The following is a 13,074-nucleotide window of genomic DNA, read 5'->3' on the forward strand; positions in this document are numbered from 1 at the left end:
AATTCATTCTCTTTCCAAATATTCATTCTCTTTCTCACTATTTCCATTCTTTATGATTACTTTCTAACAAACACCCCCTTAAAGAGATTACTTATCTACTATATAAGTAGATAAGGCTCAATCCCTATATCTCCTAACTAATATCCAATTCTAATGACATCATCTCTGTATCACGCCAGATAGCTAATAGTTTGTGTCAACAAAGATCAACTTATACAAACAAAGATCAAATGTTCAAACCTTATTCTTTGGAAGGCTAGGATCTTTTTCCATCTTAAGTATTACCTGGAAAATTTATTTTACCTTCAGTAAAGATAAGATTGTCTACATCAACCTCCTTCATACACTGTTACAAGCGGTATTAGAACTCATAACCTATGAAAGACAGTATTAGGTATTACTTACGTGAGATGATTTGCAAAACGATACGCATTACTTTGATCCGTATACAACATGGTTAAATGTTGTCTATGGTGTCGGAGGCACTTTTTACAGACACACTTTTACCTTTTCGATATTTGGTCCAAGCAAGATTTTACTGACCTAATAAGAAAGAACCCTGAATCCAATTGTCAAGAAACCGAGTATTTACATATATCTTTCTTTACATGCCTTACATTAAAACCAAATAAGAATATTCAGAGATCAAAAGTGTGCTTTAATAAGCTGTCCTATGGATTGGCTGAGTCTAAGTTTCTATTAGATTTTATTCTTCAGGTAGTTTCGCAAAATCACATGGTTACATATATGCTTTAGAAAATTTTGGTGCAACATCATAAGGTTACATGCATTTTAGGACAAAAATCCCAAAAAAATATGCGAGGTATGTGGCGATTGAAATACCAAATATACCCACAAGAATTCCAGGAACTACCAAAGATCCCCAGCCTTTGGCTGTTGCCATCCCAGATGCTGTTGTAGGACCTCCAATATTAGCATTTGATGCTAAAAGTAGTAGCTTTAAGTCTAAATTCAGCAACTTTCCTAGTCCAAGTATCACAATAAGATGCACCGTTACTTGAATAAAAGCAAACACAAAGATGCTAGGAGCCACGTTGATCACATTCCATATACTCCCACTGGCACCCAATACAGCAAAAAATACCTATGTCATCAAAGTAGTAAGTTATTGATTGGTTAATTAAGCTCATCAGTGGGGGATGGGTTGAGTTAGGTTGTGTTAACCCAGAAACAAAAATCATCCCCATAACCCATTTTCCTTTTAGTCCGACTTTTTAACAATCAAATCTTTGGCAATAAGATAGAGGCGAAACTGATACAAAATAGGTTATAACATATGAATACCCTCAGTAAGGGTTTGCCTACGGATATCCATGCTGAACATGGTCGCTTAAGGAGAAAGGGAGTAAATGTGACAAAATAGATAAGTCGGGCAGGTTTGAAAATGGGTCAAACAGTATAAATTAATTACAAATATTACAGGTTTGAAAAATGGGTAAAGCAGATTAGGTTGATTGATCCACCAACACCTTTTTGTTCTTTTTCTTATTTGAATTTTATAGATGACTATTAATTACAAATATTACAGTATAAAGACAGTAATCTATTTATAAAAATTGATTTAAAGGCTATAAGCATTCTAATATACTTTAGGCCGACCCATTTTTCCTTTTATCAAAAGAAAAAAAACCGAACTGACTCATTTTTCAAAAATAGGTACAAATTGCCACTTTTAAAAAATGATAGATCTTTTTTAAATATTTGAGGTACCTGAATTGAAATTGCAGCAATAGCATCACCAGCCGGTGCAAGGTAACCAATCTGTCTGGGTAATAAAGTTGCCAAAATCACTACAATTGCAGTTATTGCTGGAAGAGTGGCCCCCTGAAATTTGAAGAACTGAATGATATGTGTGGCAACTTTACAGATTGCAAAAGAAACAGCCAGTGCTGTAGCTGTCTGTAGCACAGGTACATTGTTTCCAGAACCAGAGTCCACATTATCTGATGGACCTGCCAATTGGCACAAGTTAAAGGTGCACAGATAAACATCAACCGGTGAAATAGGCCAGACAGATTAAAGGTGATAATTTCAATGCAGCGGGTAACAAACTTAAAATAGAATTATCTACGTTGAAACTGGGTGACATAGGCAATACAGGTTAAAAATTCATAAGTCATCTAACTATTGTCCAAAGCCCAAATGCTTATAATTCCCCAAATCATTTTCTTAATATGAAATTCCTTAATTTTATTCAAGCCATTAAAGACAATGTTCAAAAGAGAGGACAAAAAAGCTGGCAGATCGGCACCTTTTATGATCCACTCTTAGAAATGATCCTTTTTGACTCAGTTTAAGTTGTTACCCAACCCGCCCAACTTCTATTTTTGCCATATTTGGTAACAAGGTTGGCAATACTAACTCTTGGTCAACACTGAAGCCTCTGTAGGAAGTTTAGAGCCTAATGCAAACAGCACCATAAAATAAATCGCGCAAATAACATTGTCTGCAGCTACACCAGCTGCAATAACAGATGGAGAAATAGCAAGAGCATCTGAAACTGCAACATAGTTTATAGCTACAAAATGGAAACAAGAATATAGTTAAGCCCTTTCCATTGGATGGCAGTATGCAAAACAGATATTAAATGTAAAAAGTAACAGATTGCTTTGTCTTCTGCTCTGTTTTAATTCTTTACTTACTATAACTACACTACAACATCGGTTAACGTCTGGTACTAATTAATGATTAATTACCTCCTCCTATGTAGCTAGCCATAAGAGCAGCGGCAATCTTCCAACTATCTTGACCAAGTGATCGCATAGGAACAATCATAAATGCTACTAGTGTTCCAACCATGGTTGCAGCTGCCACATTATAATAAAACAAAATCAGAAAAATGAGGGGGAAAATATATATATATATTATATACACACTACAGATTGCAAGCCAGAAAATTAAGTATAATTTCCTCACAATTGGTAAAATCCACAGCTTAAGCATTCTACTAGTTCTTAACGTGAAATTTTGAATTATGCAGATTTCATGGAAAACTCATCAAGTAAACACAAACAGTGATACGAACAATTGCCCATGAAGAGCCAACCGAGTCAAAACATGTCGTACACATTTCATGGAGTGAAGACCATTTCTTAGTTATTGTTTGCATGCATTAAGTCCATTACAAGCATTTTCTGATGTTTCATATCAGTTGCCATTAATGTAGCCATAACAGGCACGTAAAGAATGATTTCCATGTTCTTGTTTGGCTTCCTAGGTAGTTGCACTATAATTTCCTCTATAAATTGTAACTGTTGCATGAGTAAAATGAAGCATGGAGAAAAATTTTACAAAAGTCTTTGAGTTTTAGTCTTCTATATCTAGTTAGTATTCTTTGCAGATTAACCATCTCGAAGTGGTCTTCTGTCAACCAGTTTCAATTACCACTTCTAACCATTCGGTGACGAATTAAAACTTGACAGAAGAGCCATGATAAAAATAAAAATAGGAGGTTGCCACTCTATTATGTCATAAACGTGCTTCCTAGTGATTACTAGTATGGAAATGTTAGCAATAAAGGTAAAGCTACTTACAGTGTTTAAACTAGATATGATTTCATTCTTGTTTCTGCACCACTTGGATCTATTCCACCAAGTAGATAGCCTAAAATGAGATCCAAAGACATGCATATCAGACCATGTTAATCAACGAAAGTTGAGTTACACTAATATGGAAATGTTAGTTTCAATCATTGTATATGTACACTTCAATACTGATCTCATGATCCTACATTCAGCTGCCAAATATATTTGTCTTTCTAAGATATGATATAGGCACTTATAAATCATAAAATGTACAAGGCTAGTGCAAATTCGAAAAAATGATAAAGTTTGTGACTTTGAAACAATGGAAGGAATGAAAACGTTTGTAAGAAACAAGATATCATCTGCACACTAAAATCTGATGTAAAAAATGACTGACTGTTTACATAAGAAAGAAGACCTGATCCGATGGAAAAGGCCAAGAGGAGCTTCCCGGTTGATTCGACAACATTTCGCATATCGGCTCTGAACAACATTAATGGGATAGTCAAAGGTAAAAGAAACTCCATAACAACAGAGTAAGCAGGGGCCTGGTGAGGGATGATGCCCAGGTTGCTGGCTGCAAGGCCCAACAAGATGCTCACCAATGCAGCACTTATGATCCTCCCAATCTTGGTTCTCTCTGACCTTTTTTAATTAAATTAAATTCGATAAATAATTACTACTAGGTATTACTTCATACACCAACATTATCTAAATCCAGGAATACAAATAATTAAACGTGAATATATATAATAATAATAATAAAAACTAATTAAATAAAATGAGATAGATTACCAGAGAGCGAAAGCAACGGTTGCAAAAAGAGCAGACCAGATACCCCAAGGGTCGCCAGGCGATATCAGAGGAGAATAATTCAAATTAGACTTAACTGTTGATATTAATATTTTGTTGTTATTGTTTCGTGATGATGAATAATGTCTCAAAGGAGGAGGAGATATAAAGATAGATTGTTGTTTACAGTAGTTGTTTGAATGGCTGTTGTTGGTTGAGATTATGAATGAAGAATATTGGCGGTAACTGTTGTGGTTGTGGGAGGGTAATGACGATGCACCTGCTATTATTATTATTGGCGACGACACCAACGCCATTGACATCGCCTTTGATTGTCACACTCACACAAATAATCTTCTGCCAATATTTTTTTTCTTTTTCTTTTTCTTTTTCTTTTTGAACGGCTCAGTTTTTTTTTTTTTTTAATTCGATATGTTTAAGGAAGTCTTGGCCCGACCTGTATTTATTACGTGAGCATATGACTAAGTAAAAAAGTAGTAATACTTTCCTTCCTCCATTCCGTCTCCTTTGCTTTGTTGATTCCAAACCAATAGAGTCCAAGGCAAAGCTAAACATAAAAGAAATCTTAATTTAAAGCAATTTAACTTATCAATAATGAGTTGGTGTATTGGTTTGAAGTAAGGACGAGATTGGTATGGTACCGGTACTGAACCGTACCAAAACCAAGAAATCCCAAAACCGAATATAGCCAAAATGAAATCCCGATACCATACCGAATTCACTAAAACGGTACCGGTTTCGGTATGGGATTTTCAGTTCCGTACCATATTTGTACCGAATTTTATATATGACTTTGTTTGCCAAACTCATATATACAATATGACATGTAGACTAAAGACTTCTTTTAAAAATGAACTCTTATCAAAAGTCTTGGTAGAAATCAAGAACAAACAATGTCCAATTGCCTACCCTGCTTAACTTTTATATACGTGTAGTTAGTACAGTGCACCTCAACTAAAAACACAAAAAGGGCATATAGTATACAATTAATGGAAGAAATTTCCACATTAGCCAAGGCTCATCACGAAGCTAGCTCAGATGATATACGAAATTATATATATGAGATATACTTGCAGCAGTACACATACTTGCAATTATGCAGTAACTGAAATATGTGTAGCAACACTATTAACATGACTTGAAATCTAAAATTACTTGCAGCAAAACAAAAATATATAAATAAAAACTTGCACCAAAATCAGTTTTGTCAACAGATTTTAAAAAACAAATAAAACCCTTAATACTTAGTTTATTCGGTACTCTTATTCGGTTTTCCCGGTACCGAACCGGTTGGTACCGATCCCGTTTTACCCAAATCTCAAATACCGTTACCGATCCCGAATACCATCGGTACCAATATTCGGTACCGGTATCGGTTCAGTACCGGTCCGGTTTCGGTTTCGGTTTTTTGGGATTTTTGCTCATGCCTAGTTTGAAGTTCCCTTGGTTATAGGTCTCAGGTTCGAATCTTCATTCCACCAACTTTGAGATATAGGTAGTCCTTCTATGAGAGCTTGGCTTGGGTATATCCAGGTTCAAGTCTGAGAGGGCAGGGTATTTTCGGGCGGATTAGTGTGGGTGTAGGGGGTTTTCCCCCATTGAGTATTTGAAATAGGCATTTATACTTCGAGGGAGCTCTCTAACGCGGACCTGATTAAGACAACGTATGTTAGACCTCTCGCTGTCGAATAGCAACACGAAGTTTCAAGCGAAGTTCACATTTCAAAAAAAATAAAAATAAATAATATTAGACTTATAAAAATGATTATGAGTTAACCAAATTCAGCCTGTGCCAAAAGAAGCAACAGTTGGAGGGGTCCTGAAAGGTGGGTGGACGTGGGGCCGGGAAAGGAGTGACGTTCCCCACCAGAGCCGAGAGTCACTCAGCCACCCCAAGATCGAGCTGCGGATATACCACATGGTCTTAGACTGAAAATAAGAATTTCAGTGAAAAGAATATATTATATTACAATGTATCATAGACATGTAAGTTACAAATATAGTTGATTGCACCGGAAATAGATGATACACAAAATTACAAGTCATAAAAGTAGGTTAAAACTACATTCATAACCTCAATTTCTATATTTCTTAGAATAAAAGTTTACATATATTGAAGAACTTTAACTCCAAAGGCAGCACCCAGAAAAGTAGCAATCGCAATGCCAAAAATACCAGCGAGAATGGAAGGAACAACCAACGAGCTCCATCCTTTGGCCGTAGCCATTCCACAAGCCGTTGTAGGACCTCCTACATTTGCATTTGATGCCAACAGCAATAGCTTCAGGTCGAAACGAAACAGCTTTCCAAGACCTAGAATAACAGCTAGATGAACTGCCAGCTGGACGAGAGCAAACAAAAATATACTAGGTGCAGTGTTTATGACACTCCATACATTCCCACTTGCACCAACCACCGTGAAAAAAACCTGCAGAAAAGGATATAGCCAGTAATGTTATCAACTTTATACACAAGGCCAATGTGGCCCATTTTACTATAACTGCATCAACTAAAAAAAAAAAGAGTAGGCTAAAAAAAAGCAAAATGAATTTTCAATGCATATCTGAAAATTATAATAGTATACTGCTTTGTGATCATAATTAGCACAATAAATTTATGCTAAACTTTTATAAACAAGACCCATTCCCCACGCACACAACATACACCTGTTTTACATTTTACCCACCTCGCCCATTTTACCAGCTTAAGATTTGTGATTTTAGGGGTCCTACACTTCTACTTGACATGGAGTATGATTAGGATCACAATCCAACTGCACAATATATCATAAATCAACCTCCATAATGAGTTTGGCAAATTAGTATTGCCGCTTGAGAGATTTCTTGGTTTATTGTCATAAATGTATTACTTTAATCCTAGCCAACTGGGTCTAATAAAATTGTTGAACCACATGAATATTCTCATTGATTTTTTCGTTTCCTGTGTCTAATAATGTTTAGTGATCCAAAGCAGCACAAATTATACACAATTGAATTGTTAGCAGATAATATGTTATGAAGAAAGAAGCAGCTTACGGCTTACGCATAACAATATGAATGAATCTTTAGCCTGGAGCAATATTATATTATATGTATATATGCCTCATATTATGTCAATGAAAAACTTGATGTCAGAATGACACTACAAGTATAAAAGGTGATAACTAGAGGTTGAAAGTTTAACCTGCATTAGTATCATTGCCATCACCTCGCCAGCGGGTGCAAGGTGAGTAAACTGCTTTGGAAAAACTGTTGCTAAAAAAACAACAATAGCTGTAACGGCTGGAAGAATTCCTCCTGGAATTGCAAAATATTTTGTTACAAAACTGCCAAGTTTGCAGATGGCAAATGATATAGCAAGTGCAGTGGCAGACTGCAGTAGGGGAAGTTTGCCCCCAGACTCTGATTTTACTTTCTCTTCAACATCTGTCAATATTCAAGATGTATATGAGATTAAATCTTATAGCAACCTATGTCCACATTTAAATATTAAAAATGATGAAACTAAAAGCAAAATATATATGCTGTATAGGATTAAGATTATATATTCAGCTATGAATTGAGAGGTTTTGCTTATGAAATAGAGGAAAACATTCCAGATAGAACATGTTCCAGTGCAGCGTATGAAGTATGAACATTCTCAGACCCAAAATAGAGGGTAAAAGAAAGGGTAAGTTGGGAAATGGGTCACTTTTGTACAGGTAAGGTTGGCATGAAACACTATCCAACAATAATATTCTGTTACTAAGAATTGCTACGTCATATTTTATTTTATTTTTTAAACGGGCGTCAGGTATTATTAGAAAGTTGTACTATTAATATATGAAGTTAATCTTTTGAATATATGCATTACCAAATAAACTTCCAGAGAATTTCGAGATATTTAACCCCTTAAAGAGAATATGTAACCCAAATTAACCAGTTCATTTACGAATGGGTCAAAACTGCCACCTCTAAAAGAGAAAAATGCAAACTGGCTAAAATATTAATTGGTCTACAAGATTAATAACAGACTTGCAAATGGAAAGTGGTATCATAACAAACCAGTTGTTAATGTTGAACTCTCGGGAGGGATTTTAGCAGCTAGTGCAAACAATGTAGCAAAATATACTGCGCAAATAACGTTATCTGCAGCTAGTCCAGCAGCTAAAACAGAAGGAGAAATTTCTAAAGCTTCCGCAATTGCAACATAATTTACAGCTACATAGAATCAGAACAGAAACTTGTTAATCAATATGCAAAAAAGAAAAGGCATAAGGTAGTTAGAACACAGCTTGGATTGCTATTCAGAACACCATAATAAGAACCAAGTGTAACTATAGAAGCATCCTAAAACAACTAAATTGATCTCCCACCGTTCCAACCCAGTTTCAAACATTATATATCTTGATGATCAGAAGTAAGGATCATAGGGGGAACCAAAAGATGTTACTCTGTATTGTGTAAGAGAGATATTCAATTAGGGCAAGTTCATCTTTTTGTATGTTGTAATCAAAACTATGTGTGAGAAAGTTTCTTAGTTCATTACCTCCACCAATATGTCTACCCATTAGAGCAGCCGCAATTTTCCAGCCTTCTTGGGCAAGTGGTCTCATTGGGACCATCCAAAAAGCCACAACCGTTCCAATTGTTGTTGCAACTATGAAAAGAAAAGATCAAAGAAGTAAAATAAAATATACGTATCAACAGAAATACAGAGTACATCAGATAACATGGACAGTGAAGGTCCATGAAGTGAATTGTTAATTACCATGTGAAGGTAAAACTTGATCTATTGTATATGTAATCTAGCCTGATTACGGTTCAACAGCGGAAAGCCGGCAATTTGATATTAAAGGGTGATTTCATTTTCATATAAGAAGCCTAAAATAAAAAGAATCCCATATGTATCCCTACCGACATCATGCAATTATGTAGCTAGTCACAACATACTGTACCTATTTTATCCTAGATACTTTGAGCCATTATCTTACTAGTAAAACCAAAACCATGATATGGAGCTGAGACATTTTGATAACTGCACGATCAGGCCGAAAATAAACCCCATGGCCCCACATATACAATGCAAGCCAGTGGGACCGGGCTTTACCCTTACTCAATGTAGATATATTGTCTATGAAAGGAAATTATGGCCACTATAGGATCATTGTGGAAAAAAAGTAATGATATAACAACCACTAAGGTCTATATGGCAACCACCTGGTGTCAATTACTGTATATCTCAACTACACATTAAGGGACAACAGCCATAATTACATGACTAGCCTGTACCCGCGCAACACAGCAGGTTAGAACACTTTGTGGTCGGAAACAAATACGGCTTGTGTTATTTATGAGCTTTAAAGTGAATGACTGTTGTGCTAAATGGATTATAGTATTGAAAATATTTGTAATTGGGTGAAATAAGTTATTGGAATTATAATTAATGGGGTTTGAAAGGTGAATGGTTGTGATGGACTAAGGAATGAATATTATGTTAATTTATAAGACTTTTTGAGTGGGGTGGGTTAAACGTATTATAAAGAGGTACGTACAGATAATGCATCATTTCGTAATACATAGAAAGGAGCTGGGTAAAGTAATAACCTGATCCAATCAAGAAAGCCAGAAGCAACTTGCCAGTAGACTTAAAAACTCGAAACAAATCAGCTCTAAACAACAATAACGGAACAGCTAATGGTAACAAATACTCTAAAACCGCAGAATATGCTTTTGCTTCACAAGAAACTAGGCCTATATTACTTGCAGCCAGTCCAATCAAAGTGCTCACTAATGCTCCACTTAACATGTTCCCAATTGTTGTCTTCTCTGACCTTTACAGACATTATATAAAAAAATAATAAAATTACATTTAGCTAATTTTATTATATAATTATTAAGAAAGATTAATGTAAATTGATAGTGATTACCAGCTGCCAATAGCGCCGATGGAAAAAAGAGCAGTCCAGTTGCCCCAATGATCTGACGGTGAGATTAGCGGGAAATTTAAATTTGATCTGACGGTTACACATCGGCGGCGATTTAGGTGCCCCTGATTTGGAGAAAATATCACAGGCGATGATGGAGATAGTATAGCCACTGAATTGCGATGAGGTTGGTCAAGGTTATTAGATGAAGAAAAAGTAATACTTCGTTTGTTTCGGGAACAAGATAGCTGTGGCCGGCGGTGCAATGACGGAGGAAGAACAGACGGCGGTTGAAAATGCGACGACATCGGTTCGATTGAAATTTGATTAGAGATTGTCTATGTTTAATTAATGAAGTCTGCAGAAGTTCCTACATCATCTTTTTGTTGAGATTCAGCACTAATGCCGTGACAACCGACGGATTTAGTCAGATGAGACACCGTGACGACTGTAGAGTTCACTGGAACAGTATTTGGTAAAGAAAGTATGGACAAAAAGAAAAAGAAAAACACATTTGACTTTCTTTTTTTTTTTAAATCTAATTCTTTTAAACAAGATTTATACCTGGTCGTTGACCATGTTAGAAAAAACATATATACCGTTAAAAGTACACGAAACATATTGAATTTTATATACAAAGAAAAATAAATTAACAAAAGTGCAAATACTCTATTTTCATATACTTAAGATGATCTTAAATACTTAACAAATATAAAAGTAATATCGTACGTTTTGACAAATATGCATCAAATTATTTTACCCCAACATAAAGTTGAATATAAGAATCCATCAAAACTAAATTACCACAAACTATTATATATGTTGTTATTGTAGAGTTGTCAATAATCTTGATCCAGCCCGAAACTTGGTTTTAAAACCGACCTTATAAAAATGAGGTCATGTTTATGTAATTTCAACCCATCAACCTAATTTTTTTAAGGTCAAGTTTGGGTTGCCCATTTAGGTTAATCACTAGATGCGTCAAACTGACGATATTTTAAATATGTATAATATTTTATGATAGGTCAACCCATTAACCCATTTGACCCAAATCCAACAGAAAACCCAAAATCCATAACCCATTTGACCTGAAATTAACCAGTTAACCCATAACTTATATGACCTAAAATTAATCTGTTAACTTACCAAGCTAGTAACTCGTTTAACCTATCAACCTTAAACCCACCCACCAACCTAATTATTTTATGATGGTGGGTAAGTTTCAGGTTATTTAGTTAGTAGGTTCTCGTTAATTTTCCGCCCAAAATTTATCATGCTGGGCATATTCAATTCATCGATCTAAACATGACCTTATTGACGCCCCTAGGTTTTTGGGTATCATATATAACTAATATTAACATTACAAATGTTGATCACTCTTACAAATATAATATATAGGAAAATGTTAAACGTAACTTTTATGGTTGCACTTAATATGCATATAAATTTTGTACCTTCTATATCAAAAGTTTATCTCCTGAATTTTATGGTAACTGTATAACTTGTTAATGCACCTTAACTGTAATCTTAAAAGTTGCGTCTAACAAAACCCCATAATATAATATATAGTTAAGTGATGTAGAAAGAATGGATATCTGTATTCTATATATATCTAAAAGTTCTATGATGGGGGTGAAAAAACTAGCGCATTTTTAGCACTTTATCGATGTGTACTTAATAGTTTTAAATTTTAATTAGAGTACTTAATAAGGTTAATTATCTATATACTATAAATTGAGTTACATGAACCTATTTTACATCAATCTAACGGGGTATTAATTGATGATGAATTTAGTTTGTGTAATTAGTTGTAAATCAAGCAACCAAATAAACAAGCCATTTTGTAGCAATATTACGAGTATTTAATAAGCACAGACAAACCAAACAAATATATAATTTAAATAATAAGCAAGTTAATGCTCTTTAAATGAGACTCCTCACTTATCTACACCGTTTGGGTATGGAAAGGTTTGTCTTAATGGTGATATTATTTACGAGGGGCTCTTCAATGATCAGCCAAATGATGGGTATAAAATGGTTGCAAGTGGTTACGATATGCATTGTATTTGTGTGTGGATACTCTTAAAGGATTGATCATGTCAAAAGTTGTTCGTTCAAAGGGAGGTACAAGCGACCCTGTGGGGGGATTTAGGGGATCCAATGATCCAGAAGAAAGAAGGAAGATATCGTATTTATCCACTTATTCTAACATCCTTGATAGCCATGTCTTACGAGTATGCTTTTAACTATTTTGTGGTGTTTTTTCATCTTTTATGTGCGCCTTTAATACCCCACCCCCGGTTCTTTTGTGTAAAACAGATAACCTTTGTCTATCGAGTTCTTCTTCGACTCTGTTAGTTGATGGCGATGATCTTTGATCATGTCATTTGTATCTTCGATATCATATGTGCGTTGTTCGATATTATGCATTATCATGTTGCCTATATTTTTAACCAATCCTTTTTTTTTGGTGATTTATGATTTGTATGGAATGAAATATTGGTATTTTCTATCCTTTTTTGGTGTTAGATTAGGCATACCGTACTTGGGTTTAGAGTGGTATAGAGTCATGCATCGCACGGGTCTTCACTCTATCATTGCATACAGACTAATGTGTAAATGACACATTAATTGTTGGATCATTCACAAACATTAACTAAAAGCAAGAAACGGGACATCTAATTACCCAATTTAAAACCATCATATATCAGAGATCATCATCACTCATGTCCTCGAATATGTACATTCCATACCTTCATTCTATTCCAACAACCTCAGCGCATCAACACGCACACCGACATCAAACTCGAA

The 13,074-nt window shown here is 35.1% G+C and overlaps 2 protein-coding genes across 3 annotated transcripts; both read right to left on the reverse strand.

Annotated features, from left to right (window-relative positions):
* Window positions 1-678: 678 nt before the first annotated feature.
* Window positions 679-4,763, reverse strand: LOC122603809 (uncharacterized membrane protein YjcL-like). Of its 2 annotated transcripts, none has more exons than XM_043776627.1 (6): window positions 4,341-4,763; window positions 3,964-4,190; window positions 2,718-2,828; window positions 2,384-2,539; window positions 1,732-1,964; window positions 679-1,105 (listed from the first exon to the last, which is right to left on the reverse strand). In XM_043776627.1, the coding sequence occupies exons 1-6, from the start codon at window positions 4,658-4,660 to the stop codon at window positions 782-784; spliced, it is 1,371 nt and encodes a 456-aa protein (XP_043632562.1). In that variant the 5' UTR covers window positions 4,661-4,763; the 3' UTR covers window positions 679-781. The 2 variants fall into 2 exon arrangements, with proteins under 2 accessions (XP_043632562.1, XP_043632561.1); XM_043776626.1 differs by having other exon boundaries at window positions 1,732-1,973.
* A 1,537-nt stretch (window positions 4,764-6,300) lies between these two features.
* LOC122605866 (uncharacterized membrane protein YjcL-like) lies at window positions 6,301-10,776 on the reverse strand. Its single transcript, XM_043778825.1, has 6 exons — window positions 10,267-10,776; window positions 9,944-10,170; window positions 8,886-8,996; window positions 8,402-8,557; window positions 7,542-7,783; window positions 6,301-6,786 (listed from the first exon to the last, which is right to left on the reverse strand). The coding sequence occupies exons 1-6, from the start codon at window positions 10,569-10,571 to the stop codon at window positions 6,463-6,465; spliced, it is 1,365 nt and encodes a 454-aa protein (XP_043634760.1). The 5' UTR covers window positions 10,572-10,776; the 3' UTR covers window positions 6,301-6,462.
* Between the last annotated feature and the right edge of the window lie 2,298 nt (window positions 10,777-13,074).

The sequence above is a fragment of the Erigeron canadensis genome, chromosome 6, assembly GCF_010389155.1.
Source record: "Erigeron canadensis isolate Cc75 chromosome 6, C_canadensis_v1, whole genome shotgun sequence".
NCBI classification, from domain to species: Eukaryota; Viridiplantae; Streptophyta; class Magnoliopsida; order Asterales; family Asteraceae; genus Erigeron; species Erigeron canadensis.

Coding starts and splice junctions, on each gene's coding strand:
- LOC122603809 (XM_043776626.1), bottom strand. CDS start 4,660: ATGTCAATGGCGTTGGTGTCGTCGCCAATAATAATAATAGCAGGTGCA. Junction 4,191..4,340: donor ACCGTTGCTTTCGCTCTCTG/GTAATCTATCTC, acceptor TAATTAAAAAAG/GTCAGAGAGAACCAAGATTG. Junction 2,540..2,717: donor GGCTAGCTACATAGGAGGAG/GTAATTAATCAT, acceptor TCCATTTTGTAG/CTATAAACTATGTTGCAGTT.
- LOC122605866 (XM_043778825.1), bottom strand. CDS start 10,571: ATGTCGTCGCATTTTCAACCGCCGTCTGTTCTTCCTCCGTCATTGCAC. Junction 10,171..10,266: donor ATCGGCGCTATTGGCAGCTG/GTAATCACTATC, acceptor ATGTCTGTAAAG/GTCAGAGAAGACAACAATTG. Junction 8,558..8,885: donor GGGTAGACATATTGGTGGAG/GTAATGAACTAA, acceptor GATTCTATGTAG/CTGTAAATTATGTTGCAATT.